This window comes from Leptodactylus fuscus, chromosome 7, assembly GCF_031893055.1.
Source record: "Leptodactylus fuscus isolate aLepFus1 chromosome 7, aLepFus1.hap2, whole genome shotgun sequence".
Taxonomy (NCBI): Eukaryota; Metazoa; Chordata; class Amphibia; order Anura; family Leptodactylidae; genus Leptodactylus; species Leptodactylus fuscus.
In genome coordinates, this window is record NC_134271.1 from 3,523,526 (window position 1) to 3,546,309 (window position 22,784).

The 22,784-nt window shown below is 45.0% G+C and overlaps 1 protein-coding gene across 1 annotated transcript in view; it reads right to left on the minus strand.

Moving 5' to 3' along the window:
* The window catches only part of SYT12 (synaptotagmin 12), a 45,238-nt gene that overhangs the window by 18,430 nt on the left and 4,024 nt on the right, over positions 1 to 22,784 (minus strand). Inside the window, exons 2-4 of the mRNA XM_075280819.1 lie at positions 6,801 to 6,854; positions 6,215 to 6,408; positions 1,496 to 1,855 (exon numbers count right to left, since the gene is read on the minus strand). Coding sequence (XP_075136920.1) covers positions 1,496 to 1,855; positions 6,215 to 6,408; positions 6,801 to 6,834 — 588 coding nt within the window. The 5' untranslated portion in view covers positions 6,835 to 6,854. The remainder of the gene's footprint in view (positions 1 to 1,495; positions 1,856 to 6,214; positions 6,409 to 6,800; positions 6,855 to 22,784) is intronic.

Genomic DNA, 22,784 nt, shown 5'->3' on the forward strand with positions numbered 1-22,784 from the left:
CAAGTCTCAGGGACGTGGAATAGACTGGTCCGAAGGAGATGCAAAGACCAAATAGAAGATGTCGCCCTATAAATCACCGACTGCAGGCAGGGACGGTCCTAGAGTCTATAGCATACTGAATTTTCACAATGTGGGGCCCTGGGCCTTAAGGGTTTTTTAGGGACTTACATATTGATGACCCTTTTTTTTTTTTTTTATCGAAGGTCTCCGCATGTGCCAATCAAAAAACACCAAGTGCACGAAAAAAGTGTGGGTGCCACACTAAAAAAAACGTGCCCAGGATGCTTGTCAAAAAAACGCACCCTTCCCCTAAAGGGGAGAGAGGTTCCTGACTAAACTCTTCCCCACAAGGACCAAAAGGTGACCGAGTGAGGTCGAGTATCCGAAAGGACCATCTGCCGGAGCAGGATGGCCCTACCAACATCCGGTTTCCCCCCGGGCTGCCACCACCAGGGGTACTCAGGATAACCAGTCGCCAAGTTTCTCTCCGGGCTGCCACCACCAGAGATACTCCTTGGCTCAGGCAAAGAAGTCTGCGCCTGCCCCGGTTCCCCAGGACAGGTCAGCTGACAGAGGGGAGAGACCCATTACAGGCCTCATCCCCAGACATCGTCAGGAAGCGTCCCAAAAGGGTACAGCATCCCTTCGTCAGACACACAAAAAGGGTGACAGAGTGTAAACAAACGTGAGAAAAACACTAAACAAGTGGTAAAGTGCCCATTCAGAGCCCGGTTTACCGCCGGATCTATAAAAATTTCTCCAATGCTGGAAAACCAGGCATTAAGGAGTGGTGTGCTCAAATAGGTGTATTGATATATTGATGACCCATTGGATACCTGGGACCCTCATAGGTCAGCAGGCTGAAGAGGCCATGGCATTGGGGTGAGCGCTGCTACCAATGCACCATACACTACACACGGGCTATGTTGGATACTGAAGTTTAACCCCATTCAGTTATGCTGTTATTTGCTCAGTTTTTAGCCATTCAGAAGGGTATTCTGGCTCCTTAAGGAGACGTCACCTTGCAGTGATAGAGTCTAACAGACCGTGCAGGCTCTACTAGGAATTCTGGGAAAGGATTATGCAAATATAGATATCTATAGGGAGCAACCTTCCAGAAGTTGGCACTAGAGCAAGTTTTCTTATTTCAAACAACCACTCTATGTAGTTTTATGGTGCATATACTGCATTAATACCTATTAGACATTGGTGCAGCCATTCCCCTGACTCCTCCATGCACATGCACACTTGGCTCGGCTGAGGATACACATGTTTTCAGTCTGGAGAAAGGCTTAAGCTGCTGCTAGACAACCTTGCTTATCTCATCTTATCTTTTCACAAGGCTCAGGTGTGGAAACACAACATGCGAGATCCTCCTTACCCCAGAGAATACCTGTCGGGGAAGACTCATAGGCTCTATCTATCGTGACGTTATAGGCTACAGCACCACGTATATATATACAGTATGTACATTACATATTCTGCAACTACTTACTCTAGAAATTCCCACAATCTGTTCATCTGGGAGGAGACTAATGTGCACAAAGCAAGACTCAAAGTTGCCATCTTCCTTCTTCTCCAGCAGATCCTTCCCTTGGATTAAGGAGACATGCAATGTGTTGGAATGGACATCGTAATCCATCGTGACTTCAATCTGTCCCACAGTAAAGTCGGAGCCAAAGTTATTTCCGATGGAGGAGATGGAGCTGAGGGAATCGGTAGAGACGGACTTGCGTAACATCCCATAGGGAGTCATTTCCATATCCCTGTTGATCAATTCCATTGGGCCAAATTCATTGATACTTTCATAGGTATCGTTGAGATTTGCTGCCGCTGTTTTCGCCTGAACGACTCTCTAGAGGGGAACAAAAACATAATGTTTAAGTAAAATGTAAGACCGTGATCCAGAATGAGATATAGGATGTTTAACATTGTAACACTGTGATCCAGAATGAGATATGGAATGTTTAACATTGTAACATTGTGATCCAGAATGAGATATGGAATGTTTAACATTGTAACATTTCCTACAATAAAATCCATTGCTGGAATCTTTCCCTTCTTTCATTTCTTTCTCAGCTGGATACAAAGAACTAGGAAGATGGGGGTGTTGGTTTTGAGACAGACCGCTATAGAGTGACTTTATCCTGACGTGACTTGCAGGAGGCAGATGAAGAAACCGTGACAGCGCATGAAGATCACAGACAGAACTGAAGGCAGGGGAGTCGGGAAAAAGTGGGTTAAAGGTGTTTCCTGAGCTTATAAAAATGATAGAACATATGAAATGTATCTGCGAGCTCGTCCAGTGAAACCACCATAGAGCAGCACTATAGAGCAGCACCATAGAGCAGCACCATAGAGCAGCACCATAGAGCAGCACTATAGACTAGCACCATAGAGCAGCACTATAGACTAGCACCATAGAGCAGCACCATAGAGCAGCACCATAGAGCAGCACTATAGACTAGCACCATAGAGCAGCACCATAGAGCAGCACTATAGACTAGCACCATAGAGCAGCACTATAGACTAGCACCATAGAGCAGCACTATAGACTAGCACCATAGAGCAGCACTATAGACTAGCACCATAGAGCAGCACCATAGAGCAGCACCATAGAGTAGCACCATAGAGTAGCACCATAGAGCAGCACTATAGACTAGCACCATAGAGCAGCACCATAGAGCAGCACTATAGACTAGCACCATAGAGCAGCACCATAGAGCAGCACTATAGACTAGCACCATAGAGCAGCACCATAGAGCAGCACTATAGACTAGCACCATAGAGCAGCACCATAGAGCAGCACTATAGACTAGCACCATAGAGCAGCACCATAGAGCAGCACTTTAGAGCAGCACTATAGAGCAGCACCATAGAGCAGCACTATAGACTAGCACCATAGAGCAGCACCATAGAGCAGCACTATAGACTAGCACCATAGAGCAGCACCATAGAGCAGCACCATAGAGCAGCACTTTAGAGCAGCACCATAGAGCAGCACCATAGAGCAGCACCATAGAGCAGCACTATAGACTAGCACCATAGAGCAGCACCATAGAGCAGCACTATAGACTAGCACCATAGAGCAGCACCATAGAGCAGCACTATAGACTAGCACCATAGAGCAGCACCATAGAGCAGCACCATAGAGCAGCACTTTAGAGCAGCACTTTAGAGCAGCACTATAGAGCAGCACCATAGAGCAGCACTATAGACTAGCACCATAGAGCAGCACCATAGAGCAGCACTATAGACTAGCACCATAGAGCAGCACTATAGACTAGCACCATAGAGCAGCACCATAGAGCAGCACCATAGAGCAGCACTTTAGAGCAGCACTATAGAGCAGCACCATAGAGCAGCACTATAGACTAGCACCATAGAGCAGCACCATAGAGCAGCACTATAGACTAGCACCATAGAGCAGCACCATAGAGCAGCACTATAGACTAGCACCATAGAGCAGGACCATAGAGCAGCACTATAGACTAGCACCATAGAGCAGCACCATAGAGCAGCACTTTAGAGCAGCACTATAGAGTAGCACCATAGAGCAGCACTATAGACTAGCACCATAGAGCAGCACCATAGAGCAGCACCATAGAGCAGCACTTTAGAGCAGCACTGTTTGTTATCATACCCACTGCTGTATTGCACCTTTGTTTTGTTGCCGCCAGGGCTTGCGACAGTTCTCCTGATTCCTTTCTATTCTCACAGACATTGTTTTCTTCTGATGGGCATAATAACATTGTCTACCACATAGTGATACATAGAAGATGGATATAAAGTGCACAGTGCAGACAATAATATGGGGAAAACTATATAAATATCTGATGTAACACCGCCAACACCATGGAGAAGCAGAAAATATTGGTCCCAGTAAAATCAAACTAACACCATCAAAGTGCAAGTCTGTACCCTGGGGAGGGATCTCATGCCCAGCGCTACTTGGGGCTATTACTGTCTCCTTCAGATGGGCTTCACTCTACAAATGCGGCAATAAGCTTTGGACAGCCATGATATTTTGCGCTTCCATTGGTTGTCCTTCCTTGGGGAAATTTTGGTAGATACTAAAGGGGATTTCTCATGGTCCCCCTCCGGGACCTGCACCTATCTTTAAATTGAATACTTGAGGTTCTGTCCCCTGATCACTGCCTTGCAGACAACGAAATCCAGACTGTCCTCGATGGTTGGGCTTTGCAGAAACACTTTCAGCTACACTGTTTCCGTAACTCCAATTCACTTCTATGGAACTCTGCTGTTTCCATAAAGCCCTACCAGTCTGGGTTTCATCTTCATGGTCATAGATGGAGGGAGGGAGCGGGTTCATCTGCGAGACCCAGAAGTGAGACCCGAATCTATAAGTCATCCTGTGCATATGCAATAAATTTCTTACATGGGAAAACCAATTTATCCACCACATCCAGGAAAACTTCTCACCCATCCCCTTTCCTTACAAGAACTGTTCTTTTTGGAGCCATCACAATGTGGTCCTGGTCACAGTCGCTCAGATCTACATGAATGGCCACATATCAACTTCAAGAACTAACAGTTCATTTGCACCATAATGTATCATTCTCCTTGACAGCTTGTAACAAGACGATGCATATTATTGTAACAAGACGATGCATATTATTGTAACAAGACGATGCATATTATTGTAACAAGACGATGCATATTATTGTAACAAGATGATGAATATTATTGTAACAAGACGATGAATATTATTGTAACAAGACGATGCATATTATTGTAACAAGACGATGAATATTATTGTAACAAGACAATGCATATTATTGTAACAAAACGATGCATATTATTTGCTTGGATACATATACTGTATATAATAAGATGAGCTGCCCAAAGATAGAAGCCTTGTCGGTGTGTGCAGTTCGCTCTGTACCATCTAAGCCTATATTGAAGGACTTGGCTCCCACTAATAGAACATCATGCATTCTTTATCGGCTCATTATAGTAATGTCCTGTCTCGGCTGCCACTCAATATTTGTCTCTTCATTTTGACAGCTGAAGACTCTTTCCATTCATATTCCACCTACAGCTATTCCGTCTTCTCTCCCATCTTGGAGAGCCTCTTCCTATAAGACGGTGTTAGATTTATCCCTAGACATCCGTAATGCATACTATCATTTACACATAAGCAGGACCAGGTCATTTACTTAGGCAGAAATCGCCACATAATGTTCTATACAGTTCATTTTCTTCTTCATTCTTGGAAATGCCGCGGCCGTGTCTGATTTATCTGGGAAGATGTTGCAGCGTTAGAGCAGATCCGCTTTCTTTTATTACAGGCCTGGTTAGTTATTTCTCTGCACTGAGGATAAAAGACTATTAGCATATTCCTCGGATAGGTCGGACTGGTGCGGGTCTGACCCTGCTGAATGTCAGGGACACTAGGAAGGTGCAATCTCCATTAGTCTCCTGTCAACACCTTTAGTGCAAGGTGCAAGTATATCAGACTGGAGGCAATTTGTGCAGTTAACTCTTTCTTGGTATCTATCCCAACATTAGCAAATACATTGGCCAGTGAAGATGCAGCAGGGACTAGTGGAGGGTGCGCCTGAGCTATGAGGAGGGGGGCACCTTATAAGAAGGTGCAACCTCTGCTGATGCAGAAGATATGAAGACTCTACCGCTGTAGCTGATGTAGATTTCAGGGATCATCTCCAACACTAAATGGTAATAAATTCGGCAGACCACCCACACCTCGCCATGCCGCCTTCCAGGAAAGTACAAGAGCAGAGTGTAAATGAAAAAGCTAATTTTTGCAATGAAACCCAATTTGCAATGGCTTATACCTCGTACACCAGAAAACCACCGTAGCATACAAGGCAGGGCCCATTTTGGTGCAGATCACCGGGACCACAAGGCCATAGTGTTTCCTCTTTGCCCCTCCAGTCTCCGGACTCCGCACTAGTCTCAGACACTGCTGTTGTGGCCCAAACATGTTCTGCGACTATAAACTTGTATCACAAGAATACGCCATCAAGGACCTACAGGCAGGGTCTGACCACACTAACCCCAGTTGGCTTCCAGAATAAGGTGTCAGAGGTGCCAAGTTCTTGTCGGCTCCAGTCGGCTTTTTTAGCAATCAGCAGGGGCCACACTTGTCGGGCCCTCACGGATTGGACAGTCATAGCATATACTAGCCACAATGTTGTTAAGATCCAGACAGTTCCAACAATCCTCTTACCTTCTTCTTCACCTCCGAGTGCGATGTTCCATATTTCTGCTTGAGATATCGATAATCGTAGTTGGGGAACGGAGACGGAGACGGGTAGTTTCCTGACTTGTACAGTTTCCATAAATAGAGCCCCACGACTCCCAGCAAAGTCAACGCGCCAGCAATATATATCCCGATCTCCCATCCGGGCGGGCTTGTGATGACTATAAAACAAGTCCATAAAATAACCATGAAGAGTTTTATGTGCAAACATAAAGGACAAATAAGACGCGGTTGGCAGCGGCCGATATGTAAAGCTCTCTAAACGGCCTCTAAAACCCCACTCAGCGGCGGCCATATAATGCTGCAGATTCTATAGGGGCCATATTGTGTTTGGATACTTTAGAGCTTGGGACGTATTTCTAACAGTTCTACATTTCCCAGGGCGCTAATGTAGGGCTATTCATATACCCAGGGGACTGCTCACATGACGCACATGGTGCCTGCAGCTCTGCCTGGTTCCATATATATAGGGGACTATTCACATTGTAACATAACCCTCACCCTGCACCATGTTAATCCCCCCCCCCCTCCGAAAACACTAACCATTACTCACCGCTGATGTGATAGTCGATCATTTTACTCTCCATCTCATTTATTTAGTTTCTACCTAAACAGAGAAGAGAAAAAACAGATTGAGGATCCTTACGGCGGAAAATTACTCAATTCCAAGTTCAGAGCAGCTAAGACCTTGTTCACATCTGCATTGGACGCTGATCTTCCCATCTGTGCTGTTTGGCCAGTAGACTCTAACACTAACAGGGCTTATATCTTTGGAATAGCTGAACGGATTTGGATGCAACGGCTGACAGCGCCGATCAGATGAGGACGTCATTGGGTGTTTCAGATCTACTTAAAGAGGTTTCTAGAATTCGAATACTGATCGCCTATAATTAGGAAACGTCACCAATATCTATCTGCTGAGGTCGTGGCACCCGACTTACTGGTTTGGCTTCTTTGTTCTTTCCTTAGGTTCATCCGTTGTATCTACTTGCTGCAGAATATTTCAGCCTTGTCACTTGTCACAGACTGATATAAATAAGGACTCCTTTATACAGCTGATCAGCGGGGGTGCTGGGAGTCAGAGCCCTTCTGATCTGATTGGTTTATATACAGGGTGCAATATTGTGATGACTACAGAACCATCAGAACACCCAACCCATGAATGGACGCGGTGTCCCGTGAGCGTCTCGGAGTCTGTGTCCGCTTCTTTCCCTCCTTGGAATGTTTTTTTTCTGGATCCGTCTACCAAGACTCTGGAATTACACGTCTGGAGCTCCTTGAAATCGACGGCAGTAAAATTAATTGCTACTAAAAGCAGTGACTGAAATAACGCAGTAATTAAAAAGTAATCTTTAGAATCTGAACTTTGATACATTTGGCAAGTCCCGGCAATCAATTTCCCTCTTTATGGCCACCGTTTGATTTTAATCGGAGAGCTTAATTATTCGCGTCCATTCCCTAACATGGAATATGACAAGATGGCTTCTTACATTTCTATATTCCCTCGTGCCCAGGAATTTTACATCAGCCAAAGCTAAAAGTGACTTTACAAGATGAGGCTTCCAATGATCTGCGCCAAAGTGGCGAAGGTGACAAGATCTGGAGCTGAGTCTCATCATTGCAGGTTCTCCAGGCAAATCTCAGCTCGTCCTCGGCACAAAGAATCATCCGGACACGAGCAGACGTTCCGTCACATCAAAACGGATATGAATATTGACATGACAGATTGTCCCCTGCTTGTCTATAAAGAGCCCTGAGGAATAGATGACGAAACCCATTGTGTCCCCCACTGGAAGGAACGGAACGGCTATCCCAGCATGCACCAGGGGGCCGCACTGTATAAATACATTGTCATACAAGGAGAAGGTTTTCTGTCATCAGGACAATTGTCATATTGTAGGCACATTCTGTTTTTCAGGCTCAGCTTCTCTCCTCTATCCTATACCCCTATAAATCACACAGCTCAGCTTCTCTCCTCTATCCTATACCCCTATATATCACACAGCTCAGCTTCTCTCCTCTATCCTATACCCCTATATATCACACAGCTCAGCTTCTCTCCTCTATCCTATACCCCTATATATCACACAGCTCAGCTTCTCTCCTCTATCCTATACCCCTATATATCACACAGCTCAGCTTCTCTCCTCTATCATATACCCCTATATATCACACAGCTCAGCTTCTCTCCTCTATCCTATACCTCTATATATCACACAGCTCAGCTTCTCTCCGCTATCCTATAACCCTATATATCACTGAGCTCAGCTTCTCTCCTCTATCCTATATCCCTATATATCACACAGCTCAGCTTCTCTCCTCTATCCTATACCCCTATATATCACACAGCTCAGCTTCTCTCCTCTATCATATACCCCTATATATCACACAGCTCAGCTTCTCTCCTCTATCATATACCCCTATATATCACACAGCTCAGCTTCTCTCCTCTATCCTATACTCCTATATATCACACAGCTCAGCTTCTCTCCTCTATCATATACCCCTATATATCACACAGCTCAGCTTCTCTCCTCTATCCTATACCTCTATATATCACACAGCTCAGCTTCTCTCCGCTATCCTATAACCCTATATATCACTGAGCTCAGCTTCTCTCCTCTATCCTATATCCCTATATATCACACAGCTCAGCTTCTCTCCTCTATCCTATACCCCTATATATCACACAGCTCAGCTTCTCTCCTCTATCATATACCCCTATATATCACACAGCTCAGCTTCTCTCCTCTATCATATACCCCTATATATCACACAGCTCAGCTTCTCTCCTCTATCCTATACTCCTATATATCACACAGCTCAGCTTCTCTCCTCTATCATATACCCCTATATATCACACAGCTCAGCTTCTCTCCTCTATCCTATAACCCTATATATCACACAGCTCAGCTTCTCTCCTCTATCCTATACCCCTATATATCACACAGCTCAGCTTCTCTCCTCTATCCTATACTCCTATATATCACACAGCTCAGCTTCTCTCCTCTATCATATACCCCTATATATCACACAGCTCAGCTTCTCTCCTCTATCCCTATATATCACACAGCTCAGCTTCTCTCCTCTATCCTATACCCCTATATATCACACAGCTCAGCTTCTCTCCTCTATCCTATACCCCTATATATTACACAGCTCAGCTTCTCTCCTCTATCCTATACCCCTATATATTACACAGCTCAGCTTCTCTCCTCTATCCTATACCCCTATATATCACACAGCTCAGCTTCTCCCCTATATCCTATACCCCTATATATCACACAGCTCAGCTTCTCTCCTCTATCATATACCCCTATATATCACACAGCTCAGCTTCTCTCCTCTATCCTATACCCCTATATATTACACAGCTCAGCTTCTCTCCTCTATCCTATACCCCTATATATCACACAGCTCAGCTTCTCTCCTCTATCATATACCCCTATATATCACACAGCTTAGCTTCTCTCCTCTATCCTATACCCCTATATATCACACAGCTCAGCTTCTCTCCCTCTATCCTATACCCCTATATATCACACAGCTCAGCTTCTCTCCTCTATCCTATACTCCTATATATCACACAGCTCAGCTTCTCTCCTCTATCCTATACTCCTATATATCACACAGCTCAGCTTCTCTCCTCTATCATATACCCCTATATATCACACAGCTCAGCTTCTCTCCTCTATCCTATAACCCTATATATCACACAGCTCAGCTTCTCTCCTCTATCCTATACCCCTATATATCACACAGCTCAGCTTCTCTCCTCTATCCTATACTCCTATATATCACACAGCTCAGCTTCTCTCCTCTATCATATACCCCTATATATCACACAGCTCAGCTTCTCTCCTCTATCCCTATATATCACACAGCTCAGCTTCTCTCCTCTATCCTATACCCCTATATATCACACAGCTCAGCTTCTCTCCTCTATCCTATACCCCTATATATTACACAGCTCAGCTTCTCTCCTCTATCCTATACCCCTATATATTACACAGCTCAGCTTCTCTCCTCTATCCTATACCCCTATATATCACACAGCTCAGCTTCTCCCCTATATCCTATACCCCTATATATCACACAGCTCAGCTTCTCTCCTCTATCCTATACCCCTATATATTACACAGCTCAGCTTCTCTCCTCTATCCTATACCCCTATATATCACACAGCTCAGCTTCTCTCCTCTATCATATACCCCTATATATCACACAGCTCAGCTTCTCTCCTCTATCCTATACCCCTATATATCACACAGCTCAGCTTCTCTCCCTCTATCCTATACCCCTATATATCACACAGCTCAGCTTCTCTCCTCTATCCTATACTCCTATATATCACACAGCTCAGCTTCTCTCCCTCTATCCTATACCCCTATATATCACACAGCTCAGCTTCTCTCCTCTATCATATAACCCTATATATCACACAGCTCAGCTTCTCTCCTCTATCCTATAACCCTATATATCACACAGCTCAGCTTCTCTCCTCTATCATATAACCCTATATATCACACAGCTCAGCTTCTCTCCTCTATCATATAACCCTATATATCACACAGCTCAGCTTCTCTCCTCTATCCCTATATATCACACAGCTCAGCTTCTCTCCTCTATCCTATAACCCTATATATCACACAGCTCAGCTTCTCTCCTCTATCCTATAACCCTATATATCACACAGCTCAGCTTCTCTCCTCTATCATATAACCCTATATATCACACAGCTCAGCTTCTCTCCTCTATCATATACCCCTATATATCACACAGCTCAGCTTCTCTCCTCTATCCTATAACCCTATATATCACACAGCTCAGCTTCTCTCCTCTATCATATAACCCTATATATCACACAGCTCAGCTTCTCTCCTCTATCCTATAACCCTATATATCACAGAGCTCAGCTTCTCTCCTCTATCCTATACCCCTATATATCACACAGCTCAGCTTCTCTCCTCTATCCTATATATCACACAGCTCAGCTTCTCTCCTCTATCCTATAACCCTATATATTACAGAGCTCAGCTTCTCTCCTCTATCCTATAACCCTATATATCACAGAGCTCAGCTTCTCTCCTCTATCCTATACCCCTATATATCACACAGCTCAGCTTCTCTCCTCTATCCTATATATCACACAGCTCAGCTTCTCTCCTCTATCCCTATATATCACACAGCTCAGCTTCTCTCCTCTATCCTATACCCCTATATATCACACAGCTCAGCTTCTCTCCTCTATCCTATATATCACACAGCTCAGCTTCTCTCCCTATGTCATATGACCCTATAACATGAAGTGTGAGAATCTCATCTTTCTTACGACACCTGAACAGTTCCTACAATATTTGGCGTGTTCTCCTCTCCAGCCTCTGTCCCTGTATTACACCCCTGCTCTCTGGTACTTACAGTGAGGAGACAACAGGAGAAATAATACAGAGGGAACACAAAGTGGATTTCATGGAAGGAAGCCAAAATCTCTCAACATGAAGTATATTACATAATCTATTAATGACACAAGTACTGCCAGAAAATCAAAGTTTCGGTACGGAGACAATGGGAGACGCCAGAATAGTTACAATTTCTACATTATTCATACATGTAGACAGTTCCACTTCTGCTGGAGCTCAATATAGATGAATACATTGTGTCAATAATTTGGGGTGTTTAATATTTCAGAATGTGACTGGGGTGAGGTCGGGGGGGGGGGGGGGGGTAGCTATACGCAGTGCAGAGGTAGAGGCTCCCCCTATAGTAGGTCTCTTTACCACAGGTCGGATTTCTAAGTCACCCGTTAATCCACTGGGCTTCCTTGACCATGTAACCTCTGGGGTGTTGACGGACATCCCCTTTAAACCCATTATGATCTATACAAATCTTTATGCAAGATGCTCCCTCTAGTGGCACCTACAGAAAACCAGAATTTTATTATTTAAACTTTCACCACCTCAACCAACTTCAATTGTTTGTGTCTGTATACAGGCTTTTCTCCACTGATTCTGGCGCAGTTGGAATTTTTTCTCTAGCCCTCCCCATTGCCAAGCAATCATTTCTGTTAGATTCAGCCCAGTTGTGCTTTCTACAGCTAAGTGGGCGGGTCTTGGGCTGGGGCAGAAGACAAGGACCGCCCACTTAACAGCAATGAGCATAACTTTGCTGAAACTAATGGGAACGGTGGTGACTACAGAAAAAATTCCAACTGTGCTGGAATCAGTGTAGCGGTGCTTATTGAAGGGTCCAAAGAGTTGGAGTTGGTGGAGGTCCCCTTTAATATCATGATTATGGAAGCTATTACATTCCAGCTACTAAGAAATACAAGACTTTGTAATAAAAGTCTGAAGGAGATATTTGTAGGTTAATTGGAATAAGTGAAACAAATAAGTCTTGAGATTTCAGTCTAAGTGTTTCCCAAGGATTTTCTTCCTTTGCATTGTCTTCCTAAATCCTATTAAACCGGAGCCCACAATCACATTTACTAATAAAACCGCCAATGGCGTCTGCCGCGGTCTTGTTGTGCTGAGAGAAGCTCCAGCTCAGAACGTCGGCGCAGATTCAATTATATTCAACTCAATTAAAATAAGAAAGATTTTAGCTGAGAAGTTTGTTTCAGTCGTGCGTGGGCGTCTATCCCGGCGCTCACGGTATTAGGGGAAGCTTAAAGGAGAATTCCATAAACACGAGAAAACCAAATTCTACAAAAATAATGTAATTACTCGTAAGACGTTAATAAAGGACAAACATATTCATCGTTAACAAGCCAATGAGAAGCCTTAAAGGGGTATTCCAAATATTTCAGGTCACCCTGTATCCGTAGCGTGGGGGAAAGTTACTGATCACGAGGACTCCTAAGGATCATGAAAAATGTGAACCCGATCTGAGATCAGGGCTATATCGGTGGGGGCCGGATCATCACTCCCAGGACTCCTCATCCAAAGGGCAAAGGTCACACCGAATATTGATGGGATTTACATTTCTCTATCCTTCATTCGTATCAGTTTGTGATCTGACATGATCAATTATTAACCCTTCCATTTCTGGATGCATTCGTACGCCGCAGCATTTTCCCCCCTGCCTGCCTAAAACTTTTGCACAGCACTGTACATACGTCAAACTTAAGGCAAATGGTATTTCGTTGTATATTGCTGACCCTAGGCCGCCCTGCCCCATCCAATCCGCTCCAGTAATCGAAATCTTGGCCAGGGTCTACAGGATTTGACACTGCAGCCTCCCATTACCGGCGTGACTAATCGGATTCCCGCAATGCTTTTAGCTCCGTATCTTACAGCATCTCTCCGCTACTAGGGATGGATTTGTAAAGTGTGAAAAATAAAAAAAATCTGCAGCCGCTGAACATTTGCCCCTTATTTCAATTCCATTAAAAATAGACGTTTATTGCGGAGCCGTAAAAGTGACATTTTTTCTTAGAGCCAAACAAGAAAATCTTATTATCCAGCAGCTGAAACAGCAGAAAGTCGCCAAACTCTCAAGTCTCTAAAGGAAAAGATCCGCAGCTTTATGTCCGATACACAAGTACAGATTTATACAAGGGAAGCTCCGGCCGTCATCCTAAAATAAGAGCTTGTAAGCAGGTAAAGGGAGACTATAGGAAGGAGAAGAGAACTGGATACATTGTATCCATTTAAAGGGAAATCTCAGAATAAAGACAACACTGTAGCGGATTGTAGGGTTATAGGTCGGACTTGATGGACTGATGTCTCCATCCAACCTCATCTACTACGTAACTATGATTCTTTCTGTAAAAAAACAGCACCACACCTGTCTATGGGCTGTGTCTGGTATTGCAGCACTGTATTGAACTGCAGTACCAGACTCAACCTGTGGACAGCTGTGGCGCCATAAAAATCCATATATAGATTTTTTCTAATTCTAGACAGTTCTTTGGGACCTCCTGCAAAACCCCTTTAGGCCGGAGCCTGACGTTTTTTTCTCCAACCCTATAGTAGTGACATCCATCGTAAAGATGCCATAGTGACCAATGCAATGTGCGGACAGGTGGGTATACTTGGGAGGGGGGGGATAGACTCCCTTTAATCCCCCTTTATCTCTCCATAACAAGGCGCTGACCGTTGCCCTATAATCTGCCAATTACACGGGATGATTTATTATTATGGCTATTTGGTGTAATTTGCTATTAATTGCACTTGAAGACTTGATAATATTTAATTTCCAGACAACAACGGAATCATTAACTTTAATTCACATTTAATGAAAATCCAAACAGTGAAGCTGATTCATAAGAGAAATTTACACCCGGAACAGAAGAGCAAAAAGATTACAGATACTTGGGCTACAGCAGACACGACATAAAACACTTTTGACTTCGGCCGGCCACACATATTAGATTGATGTCGGCAGCGTCTTCCAGCATCTTATTTCCCCAACTATCCCCCGATTTTGTGAGCGTTGAGGATCGGGCTGTTGGATTTCACACGTCCTGACCTATAAGTGGCTGTCAGAGCTGTAACTGCATGCTCAGGTTAGGATTTGTGCAAATGGTAGGGTCGGCCAAGATAAGTGTCAGACAACGTATAGTGTACGCTCGGCCTTATACCCAGAACATCTAGGCCATATCTATATAAGTATAACTAACATCCGACTGTAAATACTGTGATATAGGGGAACTATGGAAGATTGTCTACAGAATCCAGAGATATTCAGATCCCTGAAATCAAAACACATAAGGCACTTCCCTCTTGTACAATATTTATGGTCTCTTCCACCTCCTTGCTCCTCATGGGTTGTCCTCTCGTGATAACAAGTGATGGGAAATTGTTCTGTTGCTACCAATTCCCACAGGACTTGCATAAACTGAACAATTCTACTCACATACATCTACCACTAGAGGGAGCTATCAATGATGTCCAACCCACTGACATAAAACAATACCAAGTGCTCATGTTTGTAAAATGTTCATGGTCTCTTCCACCTCCTCGCTCTTCATGGGCTGTCCTCTTGTCCATCACACGACGGGGAATTGTTCTGTTGCTACCAATTCCCACATGACTTATGCTGGGTTTTCACTAGCACCGGGCTTTCCATCATTCGAGTCTGTTGGGGGACCCAAGTAACAGAGAAAAGGTTGCACACAGAGACCGGCGAACCCCATGGACTGTAATGGGGTCCACCAGGTGTCCGCTGTTTTGAAACTGAAAGTGGCAGAGAAAAAAAAATCCTCTGTGCAGGATTTTTTTCTCTGCTAATTTTTGGTGAGTTCCTGACACAGATGGGAACCCAGACTTACATATATTGAATCATTCTGGCTACTGCATCCCCCAATAGGAGGAGTTACTGCATACTGGATTATACAGGAAGCAGAAGAAGTGAAGACCCTGCTGACCTGGCCGTGGCGCGGCGCCGCCATTACTATGATAACGGAAGGGACATAATTATCAATGACACCGGAGCCTCCAAGTAAACAAATAAATTGCATTAATCTCGGAGCACATCATGTCTAATAAGGGACATCCCAGAAGGTCCCTCCCAACTCCCCCCACAATCCTCTAGGGTATTTCAAAGTGACATTTTGAGGAATGAAGCAATCCATACAATGTCCGGAGAGATTAGCTGACAAGACGCTTCAGCCGCAGACATCAATACCCCTCCTGCCGAAGTCAACGCTGGATAGGCCAAGATGACATTCATTTGGGGTCTTATTGAACCACAAGCCCAAGGAGATTGTGCAGGGGAGTCAATGCACATAATAACTGATGAATGAGGAGAATCATCGCCCTGACGAAAAATCCTGACGGGATAAAAACTCTTCACAGGAGGTTTTTTGGAGCAATTAATGGGTCATTGTCTCCCGAATGATCCCACCGGCCTTATACCTGCAGGACAGGGGCTTTGTGCAAGTTTGTAACCAATGTTAGTATGAAACAATACACTCACCGGCCACTTTATTAGGTACACCATGCTAGTAACGGGTTGGATCCCCTTTTGCCTTCAGAACTGCCTCAATTCTTCGTGGCATAGATACAACAAGGTGCTGGAAGCATTCCTCAGAGATTTTGGTCCATATTGACATGATGGCGGCATCACACAGTTGCAGTCGCAGATTTGTCGGCTGCACATCCATGATGCGAATCTCCCGTTCCACCACATCCCAAAGATGCTCCTCTATTGGATTGAGATCTGGTGACTGTGGAGGCCATTGGAGTACAGTGAACTCATTGTCATGTTCAAGAAACCAGTCTGAGATGATTCCAGCTTTATGACATGGCATTGCATTATCCTGCTGAAAGTAGCCATCAGATGTTGGGTACATTGTGGTCATAAAGGGATGGACATGGTCAGCAACAATACTCAGGTAGGCTTTGGCGTTGCAACGATGCTCAATTGGTACCAAGGGGCCCAAAGAGTGCCAAGAAAATATTCCCCACACCATGACACCACCACCAGCAGCCTGAACCGTTACCGATACAAGGCAGGATGGATCCATGCTTTCATGTTGTTGACGCCAAATTCTGACCCTACCATCCGAATGTCGCAGCAGAAATCGAGACTCATCAGACCAGGCAACGTTTTTCCAATCTTCAATTGTCCAATTTCGATGAGCTTGTGCAAATTGTAGCCTCAGTTTCCTGTTCTTAGCTGAAAGGAGTGGCCCCCGGTGTGGTCTTCTGCTGCTGTAGCCCATCTGTAGCCTCAAAGTTGGACGTACTGTGCGGCGTTCAGAGATGCTCTTCTGGCTACCTTGGGTGTAACGGGTGGCTATTTGAGTCACTGTTGCCTTTCTATCAGCTCGAACCAGTCTGGCCATTCTCCTCTGACCTCTGGCATCAACAACGCATTTCCGCCCACAGAACTGCCGCTCACTGGATGTTTTTTCTTTTTCGGACCATTCTCTGTAAACCCTAGAGATGGTTGTGCGTGAAAATCCCAGTAGATCAGCAGTTTCTGAAATACTCAGACCAGCCCTTCTGGCACCAACAACCATGCCACGTTCAAAGGCACTCAAATCACCTTTCTTCCCCATACTGATGCTCGGTTTGAACTGCAGGAGATTGTCTTGACCATGTCTACATGCCGAAATGCACTGAGTTGCCGCCATGTGATTGGCTGATTAGAAATTAAGTGTTAACGAGCAGTTGGACAGGTGTACCTAATAAAGTGGCCGGTGAGTGTATAGCAAGATTGTATATAGTCTGGATGAAAAACATCCTGCTATAGAGGGTATACAGCTCCTATAGAGACATATGTCTTACCATGGTGACAGACTACAAACGATTCCTGTGTAGTCTGATCCTGTAGTCACGTCTTACTCCTCTTCATCTGCCCCCTTATTGTACATAAGTAATAACTGCAGGATCCGACCACACAGGAGATACCTGGGACCGCATGTCCTTGGCTATCGGCATCAACCCCATAAAATAGAGGGGTCGCGCACATGTGAGACCCCCACTCTACTCAGACAGGGTTCATGTGCAGGACTGTGGAGTTGGAATCAGAGTGGATTGGATTTGGTGTTGGGGCCCATTTTGGGTAGAGTTGGAAAAAGTTACTAAGTCTCACTCTGACTTCAAAATGTCAAATCAATAATTTTAATGATATTATATAATTAGCGATATTGTATAATTAATTAGATGGAAAGTTTGATAAGAGTGCCCCTGTAATCTGCAGAGACATCCTAGTGATTGTGGCTGATCTGTGTCTTATGGCCGGAGGACTCTACGTGCGGCGTGTCGCCTCCTCCTTACGTACTCATTAGTATATGATTCGGGTTGAGGTTCAGATTTTCATGTCTCTCGTTTCCCGGCGTGAAAACATCTAAAAACGAACAATTTCCAGTTCTCTGCTGAACGCCTCGGGCAATGAAGTGACCAGAATTTACTGTAAGACGCAGCAAAGCTTCTCCAATGACTCCTTCTGTATCTTAGAAATGACCTAATTAAATGGAATATACAAGGAAGGAGAAGAAATGAGAAGATATAGATATGGCTGCCTGTATCCAAGCCACGGAGATACTGTCATAGAAGATACGGCTGCCTGTATCCAAGCCACGGAGATACTGTCATAGAAGATACGGCTGCCTGTATCCAAGCCACGGAGACACTGTCATAGAAGATACGGCTGCCTGTATCCAAGCCACGGAGATACTATCATAGAAGATACGGCTGCCTGTATCCAAGCCACAGAGACACTGTCATAGAAGATACGGCTGCCTGTATCCAAGCCACGGAGATACTGTCATAGAAGATACGGCTGCCTGTATCCAAGCCACGGAGACACTGTCATAGAAGATACGGCTGCCTGTATCCAAGCCACGGAGATACTGTCATAGAAGATACGGCTGCCTGTATCCAAGCCACGGAGATACTGTCATAGAAGATACGGCTGCCTGTATCCAAGCCACGGAGACACTGTCATAGAAGATACGGCTGCCTGTATCCAAGCCACGGAGATACTGTCATAGAAGATACGGCTGCCTGTATCCAAGCCACGGAGATACTGTCATAGAAGATACGGCTGCCTGTATCCAAGCCACGGAGATACTGTCATAGAAGATACGGCTGCCTGTATCCAAGCCACGGAGATACTGTCATAGAAGATACGGCTGCCTGTATCCAAGCCACGGAGACACTGTCATAGAAGATACGGCTGCCTGTATCCAAGCCACGGAGATACTGTCATAGAAGATACGGCTGCCTGTATCCAAGCCACGGAGATACTGTCATAGAAGATACGGCTGCCTGTATCCAAGCCACGGAGATACTGTCATAGAAGATACGGCTGCCTGTATCCAAGCCACGGAGACACTGTCATAGAAGATACGGCTGCCTGTATCCAAGCCACGGAGATACTGTCATAGAAGATATGGCTGCCTGTATCCAAGCCACGGAGACACTGTCATAGAAGATACGGCTGCCTGTATCCAAGCCACGGAGACACTGTCATAGAAGATACGGCTGCCTGTATCCAAGCCACGGAGACACTGTCATAGAAGATACGGCTGCCTGTATCCAAGCCACGGAGATACTGTCATAGAAGATACGGCTGCCTGTATCCAAGCCACGGAGACACTGTCATAGAAGATACGGCTGCCTGTATCCAAGCCACGGAGATACTGTCATAGAAGATACGGCTGCCTGTATCCAAGCCACGGAGACACTGTCATAGAAGATACGGCTGCCTGTATCCAAGCCACGGAGATACTGTCATAGAAGATACGGCTGCCTGTATCCAAGCCACGGAGACACTGTCATAGAAGATACGGCTGCCTGTATCCAAGCCACGGAGATACTGTCATAGAAGATACGGCTGCCTGTATCCAAGCCACGGAGACACTGTCATAGAAGATACGGCTGCCTGTATCCAAGCCACGGAGATACTGTCATATAAGATACGGCTGCCTGTATCCAAGCCACGGAGACACTGTCATAGAAGATACGGCTGCCTGTATCCAAGCCGCAGAGATACTGTCATAGAAGATACAGCTGCCTGTATCCAAGCCACGGAGATACTGTCATAGAAGATACGGCTGCCTGTATCCAAGCCGCGGAGATACTGTCATAGAAGATACGGCTGCCTGTATCCAAGCCACGGAGACACTGTCATAGAAGATACGGCTGCCTGTATCCAAGCCACGGAGATACTGTCATAGAAGATACGGCTGCCTGTATCCAAGCCACGGAGACACTGTCATAGAAGATACGGCTGCCTGTATCCAAGCCACGGAGATACTGTCATAGAAGATACGGCTGCCTGTATCCAAGCCACGGAGATACTGTCATAGAAGATACGGCTGCCTGTATCCAAGCCACGGAGACACTGTCATAGAAGATATGGCTGCCTGTATCCAAGCCACAGAGACACCGTCATAGAAGATACGGCTGCCTGTATCCAAGCCACGGAGATACTGTCATAGAAGATACGGCTGCCTGTATCCAAGCCACGGAGACACTGTCATAGAAGATACGGCTGCCTGTATCCAAGCCACGGAGATACTGTCATAGAAGATACGGCTGCCTGTATCCAAGCCACAGAGACACTGTCATAGAAGATACGGCTGCCTGTATCCAAGCCACGGAGATACTGTCATAGAAGATACGGCTGCCTGTATCCAAGCCACGGAGACACTGTCATAGAAGGTGAAGGGAAGCGTCCAAGCACAAAGACTGGAGACATCCCCTCCGATATCCACTGACTATGGGATTTTCTGGGGTACAAGTTCCCGGGGGTCCTGGTGCTCATTGACTAGACCCACCTAGTGCATTGAGGCGACTCATTTACGGGCAATGCTTGGGGCTTTCTTTCTATTTCCTCCCTTATGAGTTATGAGTTGAAGATCTGTGGGGATCAGACACCCGGGACCCTCACAGATCAGCTGACTGAAGCAACTGACAATTTGTAATTGGATGCAAAACCCCTTTAAGCGAATTGGAACAAATGTAAAATGTATGACTTTAGCATCCTTAGGGTGCACTGGCTAAAGTGACCTTTGGCCCCTGTTGTGGGTAAGACATCATTTGGCCATTGGCCACCACATTGGCGGAAGCAGTGTCATTGTAGGTCCTCAGCGTTACAAGTCACAAGCCCAATGACTCATGTATCCTCTATTCATTAGTGTTTCATCCATACAAATCCATTCAGCCGTTCCAAAGATATAAGCCCTGTTGGTGCTGATGCAAGTTAGGGGTCTATTAGCCAAGTAGGCGGAGTTTCCGTCATGCAACATTACTGCTCACTTGGCTAATAGACCCAACTTGCATAGACACTAACAGAGCTTATATCTTTGGAATGACTGAACAGGTTTAGATAAACTGTACATGATGTCACTGGACTGGTGCGGACCTACAGTGGCACCTAACACATCCACCAATGTGGTGGCCAATGCTCAGCTGACGGATGTCTTTGGGTTTTTCAGGGGACAGGTCCTTCCTCTTTAAATGTAATTATCTTGCAAAAATGATCCAAAGCACCCGGAGATACCTCTATGATATACATGTATACTGTCGCCCAGCCTGGGGATCCGCGGCGCTGCTAATTGGGTGGGTGATGTCAGTTACTATAGTAATGCTCCAGAGAACATGGAGCCCAATTAATATAACTGCATGTTATCCCCGGCTGCACCATATTAATTGAAATATAGAATTTGGGCAATTGCCCAAACAATATTGGCAACCCACTTCTGCAAGACAAGCAGTCTTTCTCTTCAGCTACAGTTTCAAAACAACTCGCTTGTAATACAACCGCTATACAGCACCGAGAATGATGTACACAGATGTACTGACACTTAGCGCAACGCCAGGTTTATCACAGTGACTGACGCTGGATGATAAATCTGGGTCTTTAGGCTGTCTAGTCTATGTGGATATCACTTTGACCCGGAATTTTACGACACAATATTGACACATTGTGGCACAATTAAGCCACGCCCCCTTTTCTGGGGTTCCGCACCCAAATGTTTAGCAAGTCCAAAAACTTTTGATCAAACCACATTGCACCAAATATTGCACCAGGTTTATGTTAGTGTCTAGTTGTAACCACTATAGTAAATCTGGGCCATTATATAGGAAAATGACTAACAAGTTCAAATAAAATTTATTGGTGTTTCCAGTTTCCTGGTGCATTCTAGTAAATTGTCCGGCACCAGCTCAGTAGCCCTGCGGCACTCACTTATTACAAAGTGCCATTAACAACTCAATATTTGGTGGTGCGCACCAAAAATTGCACATTTTTATGCCAAAAAACTGATGTGAAAACGTCCCCTGACAGCAGGTTATAAAGCAGGAGTAGCTGAGCATATGGTTATATAGGTTTATGGGAACAGATTCAACAGAACTTGTCATATATCAAATGAAATCTCCTGCTTTTTCTACGGTGAGAATCCTCGGGGGCGGTCCTATCAGTGACAGAGAGCTGCCAATCAGTGATAGGACCGCCCCCTAGGATCCTGAACACAGAAAAAGCTGAGATTTCAATAGATAAATGACAGGTTATACTGAAAGTTTTCCCATAAACCTATATATCAATCTGCTCGGCTCCTCCTGCTCTATCACATGATGTCAGCGGACTGGACACCCGTTTCTATGCGATAGGTTCCCTTTAAGGAGTTCGCTGCACCATATCTGTCAGGTATCGCCGCCACTGTACAAGGTTTTGCTCAATACGATCTAGTCCCAATTCCTTGCTGATATCTTCAGATACTTCTACCATTCCATAGGCAATCTCATAGTGTGTACTGAGAGGATTAACCATTCTAGTGTGCTTTCCTGTGTGAATATGATCTTAATGCAATGTGTGAAATGATCCTTTATTAGGTTGTGGTGTAACTACTCCCCACATCGGGCTTTCATCCCATAGTCCCTCATGTGCTCTGCTGGATAAGAGGATGACCTACATTCCTAATGTAATGTACCGTATAGTAGCTGCCTCTTCTTACCGCCTTAATACAGCTCTACAGGCTTTCCCACAGTCCTGAGCGGTAGATCTGTCCGGTTATGAAGCAAGGTGAACCCCGGAAAATATCACTGTGACTTTACAAAAGCAGAAGCCCAGTCCCTATAGA